This window comes from Parus major, chromosome 6 (genome assembly GCF_001522545.3).
Source record: "Parus major isolate Abel chromosome 6, Parus_major1.1, whole genome shotgun sequence".
In the NCBI taxonomy this organism is placed as follows: domain Eukaryota; kingdom Metazoa; phylum Chordata; class Aves; order Passeriformes; family Paridae; genus Parus; species Parus major.
Genome location: NC_031775.1, coordinates 15300562 through 15316637, shown reverse-complemented (window position 1 = coordinate 15316637; position 16076 = coordinate 15300562). Strand labels below are relative to the sequence as shown.

Below are 16076 nucleotides of genomic sequence, written 5' to 3'. Positions count from 1 at the left end.
AAGCAAAAGTTGATTAATTTGATTCGGGTACTCTCCTCCTACTGCTTATTATGGTAAATATTCCACAGTAAAAAAAAAAAAAAAAAAAAAAAAAAGATGAGGCCAGTGCAGTTTCTGCTTTATTTTTGGCAAGGCTCTGGAATACCAGTGAGAACCCTGGGAAGCAAAAAGCAATTTATTTAAGTGACAAAGCAAATGCCTTTCTGTGACTCAACAAAACTCTGCATTTCCAACACGGACTGCATCCATCTCAGCAGAGATGTGGTACAGAGTTGAAGCCCCTCCTTAGAAACAATCAAGCTGTCTGGCCTTGAGTGGGCCATGGCCTTGCACAGTAATTTTGATATCCATCATCTGAGAGGGAGGGCTATGAGTAATTCTTTACAAATAGGACTGTAGCATTCTTACTGAATACTTGCAGCAGACTTTCAGCATGGTCTTTAGGGATTACCAAAAGTTGTTTTAAAGTCAATTCTTGAATCCTAATGAGGTGAAAAAATAGTATGCCACTCTCTTCTCCTGCTTTTTTCCCTGCTTCGCTCAGCAGTTGACATTAACTGTGCAAAGAACCCTATTACTTAGACCTGGTTCATAGCCCATAAAAATATTTCTAAAGGTGCTTTAGTATTTTTACTCAACTAAACAAGTGCCTAAAAAGAATGACTAATAGTTGTTCAGAGCCACAGAATGATGGTTCTGCATGAAGATGCACAGAATCCCATCTGATGCTCCGATGGGATAGGCAACTTGCTTTATACAGTGCTGCCTGTGCTCAGAGATGAAGCAGCTGATCCAGCTTGTTGGAATTTTAAAACCTCATTCAGGGCCTCTAAGAGGGAAATTCAAGTGGATGAGCACTTCCACTTTAATTGGATCTGTTTTACTTGTTACTAAATGTTCTTTTCTGTATTTTCAAGAAAATATGTTCAATTAGCTTTCACTAAAATCTGTTTTTCAGAGGCTTAGATAAAGGAAGGAGAGTAGATTTGAATTGAAGAAGTTTAGGATTGGCAAGAAATGATTGACTAGTCTCGCCCTGGTTCCTTAGGTAGAACTGTCAATTTTGATTTAGGCTATATTGTTTAAAGCAATATAGAGATGAGGCTGTGAATGATTAAGAGAATGGATGAAGTAAATACACATTCTTGAGAAGCTTCTTATCTGATGTAATAAATGATAACGTCCTGTGTTTCTTCTCCCTTCAGAATGATACAGATCTTGGACCCGAGACCCTTGCCCAGCTCCATCATGCCTGTGGATATGGCCATGCGAATTTGCATAGCCCATTCTCCACCGCTGAAGAGCTTTCTCAGCCCCCTCGAGGACTGCCAAAGAAACAACTTTGTGAACAGACTCAAACCTCTCAGGCCGTGCCTTCACGTGAAACGTGACTCTGACGATCAGAAGAGTGACTGGAACCACTCGCCAGCCCGAGCCAAGAAGCACGTCGTGTTTGCAGACTCCAAGGGGCTGTCCCTGACAGTGATCCACACCTTCTCCGAGTTCCAGGAGCCCCCTTTGTGGGATCTGCAGTTTGACCTCTTAGGCATTGAGGACATAAAACTCCATGAGGAGAAAAACTTGATTCTGGGTTTCCCTCAGCCCTCAGCTGACTACCTGGACTTCAGGAACCTTCTGCAGAAGAACATGGTCTGCCTGGAGACCTGCACCCTGCAAGAGAAGGTGCTGTCAGGCACCGTGAAAGTAAAAAATGTGAGCTATGAAAAAAAGGTTCAGGTTCGTATTACTTTCGATACGTGGAAGACCTACAAAGATGTTGAGTGTGTGTACATGAACAATGTTTACAGTGATTTTGAAAATGATACCTTCTCATTCACCATTGATTTCCCTCCTGCCATTTCCTCTGAAGAGAAGATAGAGTTTTGCATTTCTTACCAAAGTGGAGAACATACCTTCTGGGACAATAACGAGGGTCAGAATTACAAAATTGTACACACAGAGTGGAAGCCTAATGGTGTTCAGGTACCATCTGCCAAGGAAGGCTATGTAGATCTGCAGACTTCAAGGAGAAGACAAGAGAGAGAACCTGATCAGCTGGGCAGTCCAAGGTTGTCCAGTGGCCTCTTCCCTCAGTGGCAGAGCTTGGGTCAGATTGAGAGTTCATTACCATATTGGTGATCCACACTACCATTTGGCAACAAAACAGTGCCAGTTCACATACTGCATGGTGGAACCATGGTGAAACCACCTGGCAGGTTTTGTTTGCTATCTGAACAAATCCAAGTTCATTAGACTGTGGGACTTACTAAACCATATTATGCTCCTGAAGTTCTTAGCCAAACCTTATCCTTGGAAGGAAAGAAAACCAAGGTGCAACTTATGTGTATGCTATGTACTGTAGGAGTAGCTTGCCTATATCTCAAGTATATGCTGCTTTCTTCCTGCTGTCAGCTCTCCTGGGTCACTAGGAGAGAGAATTGCAAAGTAGTATGGAAGGCAGTGGTGTCTCAGCAAGCTGTGGTAGCTGTGTGTGAGAGTATGTGTGTGTGCACAGGGATGGAAACAGAATGTCACAACTCATTTTGTACCTACCAGGAGTGCAGTAGATGCTGTCAGGAGGCTTGCTGTGACCCTCTACATGCTTGTAGCAAAGGCAGGTAGGGATGCATGGCAAAGATTTGTGGCTTTAATGCATGTTAAGGAGAGGATAATGGAAAAGTGGGAAAATGGGAAGAGGTAGAATGTGCTACATAACTTGGAGATGTGCAATGTTCTAATTACTTCTTTCCAAAGCTATTTTTCTAAATCTCAGAGAAAGATCTATGGGATAAAAAGGAGACTAAAGAAAATGATGCAAAGTGAGTAGTAGAAGTGACCACTGCTTTAAGAAGGCATCTCTGTCCTTACTGTCTTTGTGAAGCCTTGCATTTCGTATCATAGATAACCTTGTCTTCACCATCCTGCTTATTTAGCAGGGAGATGGTTGCCTTTCAATCTTAAAAGAAAAACGTGCCTTTGAAAAGATTTTAAAGCCACCCTAATATGTCAAAAATAGGGTTAGGCAACAAAATAAAGCGGCTTGTGAATTTTCTACTCTGTAGTATCATTAGGTGATTCCACTCATCACCTGATCTAACCTTACAGCATCTGATGGTTGAGTGTCCTGCTCCTAGTTGCATCATTAGCTGTGACTTTTCACAAGTAACATAGGCAAGGTCCTTCATATTGAAGACAGTGAATTAGCTGCACTTTGTGAGAGCTAATTTCTTTAAAAGAGCAGGGTTGTTACTATTTTTTTTCCTAGACTGAATATAGGCTTGCACGTAGAAAACTGTTCTGGTTTATTTGACCTCATTTTAAATTTTTTTTTAGACTTTAGTAAACTAATATATATTTTGTATGCTTATAATTTAGCTTCTGAGCTGGGTTTCATGCAACACTTGTGTGAGAAATTGTCCTGTACATGCTCAAAAGGTGTGAATGCTGGCACACCTTTTATCTATACAGAAATGATGTTAACATCAAAACATAAATCACATTTTTGTCCATGGCTAAGAAGTATAATAGCCTGAGTGTGAAGCTACTTGCAGTGCAGCGAGATGTTAAATACTAAGGTGAAATAAGCCTCCTCCACTAATTGCACTTTTCCTTATGTAACCTTTGTTGTTATGTGTAAACTAGCCATTTTAAGAATAAATTTTATTTTGATATATCTGGTTCTCTGGTTGTGTTAGCTCAATCTATCTATTTTCTCAGCTTCTGTAAAACAGACTTAGCTGTGATACAAGGTACAGCCAGTTTGTTCTGTGCTATGGGATCTGCTAAAGCTGGCTGTGGTATGGCATCTCAGGTCAGAAGCTGGCATTACCCTGAAAATGAAATCCAAGCTCTTCACTAAATGAGAGATCCTTGGAAGTATTCACCTTGCAAGTTGTATCATTTTAAAAAACATTGTACCTTATTAAATTTATTTTGTATAATATAATATTTTGGTTTGACAGATTTTGTCAAGGATCTTGCTGTGCTGTGGGCAAGTCTGGCAGGAGTGCCTTTTAATCTGAGGGCCAGACTTACCTGGTGAGCTAGAGCATATGTGATGTGTGGATGGGTGAACCTAGACAGCAGCACTTAATGTTTTCTGGCTTGATTTTACCTCAATTTGGCTAGTTGTGCTGCCTCCTGCAGCCGTGCTGCTGTTTAGGGCTGTGGGAGGTTGTACCCAGGAATCCACAGAACTGCCATCAGTCCCAAAGGCCTCCCTGCAAAACAAAGTGTGTGCTCTGAGCCAGCCATGCACCTCTGATGCTGCAGCGTGGCCTCATGGGCACTGAGAATGGAGAGAAGGGTGGGGTGGTTTCCAAGGACCCTCGTCCCCTGGGGCGTGGGCAGAGGACACCCCTACTTCTCCTCCGTGGCCATGGACAGCTGTACAGAGGGACATTTTTCAGTACATTAACTCACTGACAAGATGCAGTTTAATTTGGTCTGCTGCACAAAAAGTCAAGGGTTTCCAGCAAGAAATCTAGCTTTAATTGTTGAAAAGCAATTCCCAAAAGGCAGAAGACATGGAGCTAACAGCAAATTGCTGACCTGAGGAATTAATTTAGTACTTCCACATGGCTGGACACAGAGCCCATCTACCAATCTCAGACTCATTTACTAAGTACCTAGGTCTTAGTGGGAAGGAGTGCCTATATATTGGACCACCTCTGGTCCCTGCTCTAGGAAAAAAATGTGAACTAAAGAGTGTTTTGTATCTTAAATGACTTGAAGGCTGCTCTGCCTCAATGGGAAATTTGTCTTCAACAAACCAGATATAAGTCTACTGGGCAATGCAGAAGCCCTCTAGCATGAGGAAAAGCAGAATTTCTTATCCTCCAGCCAGGCTTTGAGACCAGCCCAACTGCCCTGCTCCTGACTGAGACATAAATCACTTAAAAATACTAGGAGACAGATTCCTTTGACCAAGCCTTGGCTTTGAGCCATCTGCTTTGCAAAGAAGCCTTGCAACGTCCTACTTGCCCAGCAGAGAGTCAATGTGGTGCTGTGGTGTCACTCAGCAGCTTCAAAGCCCTCCCCCACCTGAAAGGGAAAAGGATTTCTCCTTTCTCCACTCAGTACCAAAGCAACACAGTTTCACTCCTTCCTCTTTTAAAACAGCTCATATTTAACGCTAAAGCTCGCATCCATCAAAAAGGTAACAGGCCCCTGGAGAAAAGTATTAGCAATGCTAAAGTGTATTAACTGAGAAAAATACTAATCTTACAAATCTTTTTATCAAACACTGAGAAAAACATCACCATTGGAAAATTGTCATAGCATCTTAGATGCTGCCCTTTCAGATATATCTGTTCCAAAACCTGAAGTTATAAAGCAGATGTGGTCCTTGAGAGAAAAGCTTGCAACCTGTGGCATCATCTCATTCTCTCAGGAAGTCAATTTTTCAGCTGCACTGTAGGTCTGTATTTCCTCCACTAATGTGACAGCAGTGAATAACTGGATTCACTCCTATACCTCTGCAGTGTCTGACTTTCAGTAATAGCCTATGGGTGTCACACTGCTTACAGACTTTATTCTTCAAACGTGAGTGTTTCAAGTTGGATTCCTAATAGCTATGCTCACTTTTGTGAAACTAGATCTAATTTTGCCATGCAAAATTAAATTAAAATTTGCTGGTGTTTTATATTAACAAAGATCTATCACGCTGGAAGATCAGCATCTGAACATTTCCTGAGAACATAATTAGAATTTTCATGGGCAATTAGTGAATGTCTTTTTCTGTAGTTAAATATAATTAAGCAAGTCACCACAATTTATATGGTAAATCTGGTGTATTGATGGTAATGTGGTAGATGTTACGGTATTAAATATGCAATATAGTATTAAATAAAGCAACAACTCCCATCTCTCTCAGACACTTCTGAGATTTAAAATTAAATGTAATCAAGAATAAAATATTTCCGTGAGGCTTAAATAAAAGAAAGTAAGAATGCACTAAATCCTCTTGAGAGATCTCTGCTCCTGTTTTAAGAACTACCTGTACTTCAGACTTTCCTGGCTGGCATTTGCTACACCTATTTTTACAGCCTTGCAGTTATGGTGGCTTCCAATTATTCTTTCCTCATTTTAACAGCCTCCTCAGGTAAGCCTGATTAAAATTAAACTCTTAGCTTCTTGTTTTATTCCACATAGACAAGAAGAAACACTTACCTATATCTTTCTTTTTACAATAGTCTAACGGCTTGAGAGCAAAGAACAGCTTTCTCTCCTCTCCCCACATCCCTTCTCCAGGCCATGTAACACTTCATTTCATTAAAATGAACATTTTGGCTTTCCATCCTTGTTTGGAAAGAACCTGTTAAACCTTTGAATTTTCCTTAATGCAGAATGATCACTCTTGACTAGCTCTGGCAAAAGCCTTATGGTGTGGTCCTCAACGTCACCAGCGAAAACTTAGCACATTTCAATACCTATTTTTCATTGCTCAGCTGGCTTCATCTATCTCACTCAGAAAGGTCTGGGGAATGTACAGCTCATTGCAGTGCTCGAGAGCCTGTCTGTGAAGCTCATGACAGCTGGGAAAATTGAATCATTGATGCACTTCACTGATCATTTATTCTAACAATGGCATTTCCTCCATTTAAAACATTTGTCTTTTTCCTGTTCCTCCTTCCTATATTGCAAACTACTCCTATCACTCCAGCCTTTGTTTACCCCTTTTCTGGAAGAGTCATTAACTTAGTGAGCTTTCCTTTCTTCTGTGTGAAGTGCAGCATTCTCTGCTCCAGTAACAAAATCCACATGAGCATGACAGGATTGGTGCAGAGGCAGCCTACTGACATTTGTTTTCGTGGTGCTCGCTGCAGGTGGGCCACTGTCAATTTTGGTAAGTGAACCTTTCAAACAGCGAGGTAGAAAATAGCAGGGTTAATTGTGGTAAGGCCAAGCCTGAGCACGGCAGGGTGGGGCTGCTCTTAGGCCTGAACACACAGCAGTGGTGGACCTGTGTTACAGCCTCAGTGCTCTTTGGGCACAGCAGGGAAAACAAGGCTGCACAACAGCTCAAGGCTCGGCTCTCTGGCAGCAGGGACTGGCAGCAGGATTATGGCTACAATAAGCTAACATCCAGATTCAGGGGAAAAGACTGAGCATCAAACAAGCAATCAAAAATAGCATAGAGGAAACTTTAAGGGTGCCAGGCAAAGAAATTGGTCTACAGTTTACTATACTGTAAAAGGAAATAAATGGGGAAGAATTTAATAAAATTATTTGCCTCATAGGTGTTATTGAGGGAAAACATCTGCTATCTCTTCATATTTCAGGTCATTGTAATATTTTTTACGGTTTTGGACTTACAGCACTTCAAATCTTTCTTTCAGGAACAACATGAAAGTGGCTGTTGCTACAGATTTGGTGGCAATGAGCATGTTAAGGCAATTCCCCTTGCTTGCAAAAATGGGAAAACAAAACAAAAACCTTCACACAGCAGAACTCCTGCCCTGAAAGTCCCTGCCATCCCTGAATCACACACACAGCAGTAGTTAACCATGAAGTCAAATCTGTGAAATTGTTATACCAAAAGCAAGTATCTTAATTGTTTTTTCAAAAAAATATCTCTTACTGTTATCCCTTTGGAAAACAACATTTTAACAGATGAATCCAGAGCATGCAGTAAGAATAATTAACTGAAATAAGTGGAAGGTCAATGAGGTTTTTTTTTTTTTTTTTTTTTGTGTGCATTCTTTTGGTTTTGTTTGTCTGTGTTTTTTAAAGTGCTTTTCTTCACAGAGATTTGTCTTTTTCTCCTGCCTTCTCACTCATAGTCTCCCTCTGGTTTTCCTTTCCTGGAGCTGGATCAATATTGAACCAGGTGACAGACAAATTGTCAAAGTGTCCAGCCCTACTTTGGCCCAAAAGTGAATAGAATTTATAGAGATATACCAACCCTCAAACAAGAACCCATAACATACCAACAAAGCAAAAAACCAAATCCCTTGTTCTTGTTCTCAATTTCAAGCTAATTACACACTGCAGGTGAGGTACCAAGAATGTTATGGTACAGCACAGACATCTTTGACTTGGCTCTGAGTGCCATAGAAAATCTACTGACCCCAGGAAAATAGATTTGTCTGTAAACTCAGAGCTCAGCCACAGCCATTACCAGCCATGCCCCTTCTACCCATCAGAAACTCAGGTCACACACTGATACAGCACAGAAACACACAGGAGCTGCAGAGTTGGATGGGGACAGCTAAAGATAATTTTTGTGTTCAGGTGACATAGCCACGTGTCAAATATTGATACCCTTCACACTCTCCATCTAGAAAAGGCACGTAATGGAAGACCTTCTAATATTTTCTGCTCCGCTTTCTTGTTTTCCTGGAGCAGTCACATTGTTCCAAACCAGCCTGTGGTCTCTCTGTCTGTAACTATCACCTGAGCAGCTGCACCACCAAAAACATTTCCCTTTGCTCTGCATTGGGAAGTCCAGAAAAGTTAATTTTCAAACCACCCTCCACAGTCCTAGAGTTTCGTTTCTTTTTCTATGAGGCTATAAAATCCTCCTTTTCTTACCTGCCATAATCTTCTGAAAGACCATGGTTGTCTGAATTTCTGGAAAATATCACTTTCTGAGGTCTGTCATCATCTTTGTTCAGGAAGGACACCTGGCAGGATAATTCCAGTACAAAAGAACCGTCTGCTGGTGCAATGGTGACCCCAGCAAGTGAGATAGGTTGAGTTAGGATCAGTCATAGCTCCAAAGGACAGGGACTAAGAGCCTCTGCCAGTAGCAGGAGATGGAAATTATGATTTGGGGATAGCTGATATTGCTGAAGCAAATTTTCTGCAAGCCTGATGTCATCCTGGGGGTGGTGGGTGAATATTGCACCTGAGAAAACAGGTGTAGCAGATGCTGCTTGTATGGCACACATAATGGTGGTTTGCTAATTAACAGAATGACATTCCTTCTCCTCCAAATCAAACCTTTGTCATGCTGAATAAAAACAAAAGGGATGTTTCACAGACCCCTATCTCTGCATCCTAGGTGTACTGGGACTAGTTGCCCAATTTTGTGCATTGAATCATGGTGAAAGCATGAGGTCAAGTCACCAACAGAGAAGCAGCTGGGGCTGTGCTGAGTGCAGTGCAGACCCTGCTGGAGTAACAGCTGTGGTACAGAGCATCTCTGCTCAGCTGGAAGAAAGCAAACAGGCACTACACTAAGAGTATGCTCCTCTATTACAAAATCCATGAGCAGCTGAATGAAGAAGAACTCAACTCCAATATCCATTTTAGGTAGTTATTAGGAAAAAATGGTATTTCTTATTTTCAGTGAACGGCAAATGTCTATTATTGTATTATTATTCTCAAGATCAATTACATAAATAACATTTCATTTTGTTCTATATAGTGAAAAATATGCTACCTCAAATATAAAACATCATACAAATGCAGCAAATTTACATCTTGGGCATGTGCAAGTTAAAGTGTCATGTAACTACAACCTCAAGCAGCCTACTGGCAGAGAAGGTCGTACTGGATTTCTCCCTCTCATGCTTCAGAAGGGGAAAATCAAAGAGGGATGAAATGTGTTTCTAAGATCACATCCTGCTAGCTGGTTATTAGAACTCCCATCTTACCCCTGCCAGCTCCAGGAGAATGCCCAGGGCAGGGTCATGGTGGCTGTGAAGTCGTTCACCCTGTAGTCTTTCTTGTCTCTTGTGCTAGTATGGGAAAGAGTTACCTTCTCTCAGCATGGAAGTGATGAAGAATCACAGAATCAAAGAGAGGTGACTCTGAATCACAGAATCACAAAGGGAAGTCTGTGTAGTCATTTTATATAATCAGTCACCTTTCCTGGACTAAAAGCTCCTTAGAGAAGGAAAATTTTATCCTTTAGGACCTATGGTTCAGAGGTAAGTACTAATGCCCTCTTTAGCCACCGGTGAACATATTGCAATACCTTTACAAGGAATAATTAGGCAGAGACATATATTTATAGTTAATTATCTTGTTAGGGCAGCAAGAGCAGAGTGAATTCCAAATGCAAAATATTCCCCCCCCTCCTTCCTTTCCATATGGATTATATTAGCCCCTCCAGTGTTTGTTTATTCCTCCTGGGAGCCTTTTCAAAGACTTCTCAGCTCTGAGATTTAATGCCTGGCATTGCTGACATGCAGAATTAAAAATGTAAAGCGTATTTGCTGCCTTCTGTTTTTAGATTAGCAATAGAGAAAGCGGTCCTTGACCTGCACATAAAGCCAGAAGGGCCCAAGGAACACAGCTTGCAGTGTGAGCAGAGTGGGGAGAAGAGAGCCCATTGCAGGGCAGCCCAGAGGGGTGGAGGCAGAAGTCTCTCTGGAGCTACAGCAGCAGCTGGAGGAGAGGGAAGCTGTGGAAAAAAGCCCTGTCAAATGTTCATTGCTGGCATGGAGATCTGTTGAAGTGTTATTTCAGGAGACAAGAGAAGAGTGGTTTTGTCTATAGGCCAGGGAAAGGACTGGGTTGCAGTTTTACTGATACCTGCAGTTGGCAATCAAGTGGTTTGAGGAAAGAGTAAAACCCCATGATTTTCACTGGATGTTTCTGATGTACAAAACTAAAAATCTTTAATTAAAACAATAAGGAGAATAAGGAGAGTGTTCCACTTTCAGTGGAACATTATTGAGAGCTCTAGTGTTTGCTATTTGAAGTGGCCTACAGATAGTTTCCAGACACCATTCTACCTATTTTTCAATTTGTCTTGTTTACTGAATATTTTTTAAACCCTCAAGGCATAACTATTAAAGCAGTACTCACAAAAAAGTTTCTCATGACATTTTTGAAGGATTTTCTCAGACAACAGGGTTACCACACCACCCTTGCATGACTAGAAACCAGAATAAATTCCTAGTATTTTAACTCTATTTTTATACTGTTCTTTTGGTAAATAGAGCAGTGTCATTCACAGGTACATAACCTGAGGCTTAGGTGCCAGAGGCTCATTTGCCACAGATTTAAAATAATCTTGGGACAGTGGTGGGTTTTTCCACAATGGTATCAATTTTTGTCAGAGCAATTTCTTGCCTTTCCTGCTCTGAGTCACAAGTTTTAGAGAACAGAAAGCAGCTCCTGAAGTAATTTTCATGAGGGTTTATTTGTGTGCCTTTCTAGAGACAAATCTGCACGGTGGTTTGGGATTCTTTCTCAGCTGAAGTTCTGGCCTCCCACAAATAACCTTTCATGTTACTAAGAATTTGCTGGGTTTGTGATTATGCTGGTGAGGGAGAAGTGTCAGTAGGGCAGTTCCTCCTAAGCTCATGCCAGTCCTGCTGGAAGTGACTTTGGCTCTTACTTTCAAGCATCTTTTGTTCTCCAAAGGGCATTCCTTTTCAACACCAGGAGCCCACATGATTTCTTGGACAGTTTGGATTTTCCTTCACATAATGGTGCAAATTAAGTGTCTCTGGCCTTCAGTAAAATTGGGATATGCGTGGCTGCCTCTCAAAGTGGCAAGAAGCACAAAAGTGAAAAAGGACAGACCGTGGACTGAAGTCCCTGGATGTTTTCCACCATCCGGCCGTTAGTGCTCGCCACAGCTCCTCACTTCCCACGCCGGCTGCCAAGCACAGCCCAGGCAGCTCCAGACACGGGGTAAGGGGAAGGCTGAGCAACTGAGGGCTGGGCTGCAGCTCAGTGCTTCTAGAGGAAATATTCCTCTGCTCCAAGGAGATGCTGAAATAGTTGTACTGCCAGCATCTGCTTCCTCTTAGACATCTATTTTACTCCTACATTTGACAGATGGACCAGTGATGGGGAGATGAGTGCTGAGAGCCTCCCGCTAATTTCACTGATCTGGAAACAAAACTGAGAAATACATATATTTTTATCTCTCACTTCTTTCACAGGCGTTCTACTCCTTCATTCAGCAAGGCCAGAGCTACAAATCAAACTTGAATTTTGTTGAGCAAGGAGTGGAATAGAAGATGGAGGTGTGGTTGATCTAAACCATTTCACCTGTTTTCATGTTTCTGCAGGCCTGAATATTTCAAACACAATTAAAAAATATATTCTTGGTGCAAAGACTGCTTCTGAAGCAGAAGGAGCTATTTTTAAATATCCAGCTGAATTTCCAACTCTTGAACATGCAGTAAACAGTTAAGATTTCTCTTGGATAGCTCTCAATTCTGTTGGTCAGGTGACACAATAATTCTGCTTGCTCCTGTTCTTGGGCTTCCTGCAATTTTCCTGTCATGCATCCTCGATTCCCAAACTTGCTGTGGATCCATTCTCACCTCCTGCCCTGCCTGAAATTCACAGGCTGTATGTGCTAGTGTGAGTCAGCAGTAATTACACTTCATCTGTAGGAAAGACAGTGGTGAAGGAGCTGGAGGTGATTCAGCAGAACACTTTATTGGCAATATCACTCTGGAAATCACCACATCTGAGTCCTCAGGTCGAGAGCTTCACAATCACAGATCATTGTGTACTAGACAGCCATCTTAAAGGCTTTCTGCAGAAGTCAGAAATTTGCTATCCCATTATACTTAGACTGCCAATCAAAGCACCATGGCAGGGCAGGGATAGTGCCTAAGTGCTGTGAGCAATTTCCCATTTGTTCTCCATGTCAAACGTTCTCTCGATTCTCACAAAACACAGCACTGTAGTTAGAAGTATTTGAATCTGATGAGTCAGAGCACATAGTATTATTCTGGCACAAGTGAGGCACTAGCAATTAAACCTTATTCTCCAGTTGTTCTGCCCTTTTAATCACTGCCAGCTCTCATGTGTTCCTGGCTTATTGGCTGCCTTGAGGGAGCTGGAGGCAGACAGCTGATCAGGTATCACAGAGATGTGCCAAACTGATGCCAGTCTTACTGCAGACTTAAAATCTACTGTCTGATCAAAAATGATTGGATTTATATAATGAATCCACCATGGGGTTATGTTGCCACATCCATTAAAACAAGAGCAAAACAGTACTGCATACCAATATAATAAAAGGAACCAGCAGTTAATTGTGTGATTGGCTTGGTTAATTTTTGTTATAAATTACAGAAATTAGCAGTGTAAACAAAAGTCAAAGTAATTTCTTCCAAAATGTAACTATTTATCATTTCTTTTTAACTCTGTATGTCTGGGAATAGCTCTTTATGGGGCTGAGGGTGAGCCCCCACTGGACTGGGCTGCACAGAGCAGGCTGTTCTGTGGGACGTGTAAGTCTGCATGTTCCTCTCCAGCCCTGCCAGCACTCTAACCCTGGGTGTGCTATCTTCCTCTCTGGTCTCCCCTTCCAAACAAAGCCTAGGAATTACATGATACTCTGTACAAGACAAACCAATAAAGGGTCAACACAAGAACAAGAAACTCCTAATTTGTGGCTTAAGAAATGCAATGCTTAACATATTTTCCCTGTAAGTATTTTGCAGCAATGACATGCTGTCCTCACAGTGTTTTATAAGGCCAAGGCAAGATAATCTTTCCTTATCTCCTAAATATGTGTAATACCCTGAACAGCATTTGCAGATGCTAATAAAGACAGTGTATTTTATGGATGTTCTAATTTTACAAAACCACATTTCATTATTTGTTCATTTAGTATATTCTCCAAATGTTCTTTTTAAGACTGACATTATTTTGAACACATGTCAGAATTGAAGTACTTGGGGTTTAATCTCAGCAGAAGAGACTGTCTGAAGGCCAAGTAGGGAAAGATGTGAGTGGAATGAGAGCACTGTGGCCATGCGGGGGGGTGGGGGTCACATTCAAGAGCAGATGTGAAAGCTGCTAACCTATTACTGGATCTTAAACATGCAAAGATTTTTTCACCTAAATTCAGAACGGAGACTTCTTTTCATAAGGTGAAACAAGGCATTTCAGGAATAATTCTGTAAAATGGTAATGGTTATGGAAACTGTTGACATTAGCCAATATGAAAGTGTGTGTTGTCTTGCTCCTCTCAATAACTTATTTTGCATTTTTACTAAATTAAACTTCAAAATATTATCTTAATTTACTGCTGCCAAATGCTTTGATGCTTTTGGGTTTCCCTCTTTTTCCTAAAAGCCTGGATTAGAACCTACCCATCTCCTTTCAAGATTCCCATTTCTGTCAAATAAAAGAAACAGAAAGAGGGATATAAAGATATCAGAGGGAGACTAAGATCAAATTGAAACGGGATTTTGTTAGCTTGGCTCTGATATCTCCATTTCCTCCCTCTTTGCCCCTCAGGCACTGAACCGCAAATGGGTCCTTCTGCAAGCACGGAGTGACTGAGTTCCTGCTCAGCACTTTTCCTTCCTACAGGACTCTGACAGCACTGCAGACATCCAGTGCAGTGAGGAGCATCCACAGGCATGGGGGCAGCCAGTGCCCTCCTCTGCAGCTCAGTGCTTCACTGAGACCACACGGAACGGGGGCTAGCTCAGATGGCAAACTCTCCTGTGGAGCCACTGCTGTCTAACACCCTCATTTTTAGATTGTCACTAGCTACCTCAACACCAGTACAGGATATTCAGTTTGATTCCTTTTCAAATCTGAGAAAACTAATATTTTCTAGAAGCATCTCCTGCCCACAAGGCAATGCTCCCTTTGGATCTAAATGAAAATGCTTGGAAACAACATTTTCAGGGTATTGCACTATGCATTATAGCCAAAAAGCTTCCTTGTATACAATAAAAAAGTGAATATATCTTAACAGTCTAAATTATAAAAGTATTTAAAGTGTTTAAAGTATTATCCTGGTTTGCCCTGCCCTTAACACTTAAAAGTTTTTAAATTGCCATTGGATAAAATGCACAAGCAATTTCTGAAGTTGTCCAGAGGAAAGGTATTCCTCCACTTATGTGCAACAGTACAGAAATGGCAGAATCCCTCTCTCAAATGCATAGAGTATTCACCTTCTCCAGAAAAAAAGCAAATCTGTCTGGTTTGGCACAGTTCCTATACAGTTCTTAGCTGTGAAAAGTTAATTTTTTCCAAGTATGTATAGATTTATGAGCATTTAACAATGGTTAGAAACAGTCAACAGTGAAGCAGCATCTAAGCTCTTGATAAATACCTTGTTTGAATGTACTCAAGATACCACAAAATATTTTCCCTAATAAGAAATAAAACATAGTCATCTGTTCTAATTGCAGTGATACTGATGCAGTAATATATGTATTCATCAATTCATTTTATCAGAGAGTATCATAAGGACATGACTACCACATTTCCAAGGAGATCCCAGAACAGATCACATTTAAACAATGTTTCAGCTTCATTTTCAATGAACAGGATTTTCTCTTTAATTTAAAAATGAGACATGATCTGAAATGTACATACACTTACTCAAGCTGTGGATTAATGAGGCCCTGCCTCCAGCTGATGCCTCTGTTATGGAGCTTATAACAGAAGGTGTTTTATGCCCACCTCAGGAACAGCTTTGCCTACTTTTGGTTAAAGCTCTTCTTTTTAGAGAGCTGACAGTGAAGGTGAACACGGTGTGTTCTTATAGCCTCATTTACACATTTTTTAGATCACGATTCTTTATCTAGGTTATCCCACCTCACCCTTTCTCTGAATAATTGGGCAGTGAGTATACAGCAAAATTGGGAAATGAAGAAGAAATATCTCAGGAAAAGACTGTACTCCCAGTAGCTTCCCAGGGACCCCCAGGGAGGCTGAAGGGAACTAAAAGTGCACTAAGTCAGGTTTGCACCTTCTGGACCTGGCCACAGGGTAAGGAGAGCTCAGCTCAGCAAGGAGCTGCTCTCATTCATCATTGCTTTGAGCAGCAGGGTGGGCTGCCCTAAGCTACAAGCTCCTGGTCCACAGAGCACTTAGGCCTGACTATATTTCTGACTCCAGCTTGTCCTCCAGACCTTTCCCGAGGTCAGCCTGACTCAGTGATTTACATGTGGGATTACAGGGGCAATTCAGAGTGGCAGACTCCTGGGCATCACAGCCACATGTCTTCACAAACAGGATGAAAAGGGGGTGTGTATCTTCTGCCAGGCCACTTTATAGTACAAAGACTACTAAATCCCAAAAATACGCAGGGTCAGGTTGCAGGTTTAAAAGCATAGATATGAAGAGTATGAGAAGGACTCAAAATTTTAACTTATTGCGGAGTCAGAAGACAGATATATTTA

The 16076-nt window shown here is 41.4% G+C and overlaps 1 protein-coding gene and 1 long non-coding RNA gene across 5 annotated transcripts in view; one reads left to right on the top strand and one right to left on the bottom strand.

The window, feature by feature from the left end:
- LOC107207110 overlaps window positions 1-16076 on the bottom strand; it is a 45483-nt gene that overhangs the window by 16401 nt on the left and 13006 nt on the right. The window lies entirely within an intron of this gene.
- PPP1R3C (protein phosphatase 1 regulatory subunit 3C) lies at window positions 1167-3673 on the top strand. Its single transcript, XM_015633830.2, has one exon. It carries the CDS (start codon window positions 1174-1176, stop codon window positions 2137-2139), a length of 966 nt encoding a protein of 321 aa, XP_015489316.1. The 5' UTR covers window positions 1167-1173; the 3' UTR covers window positions 2140-3673.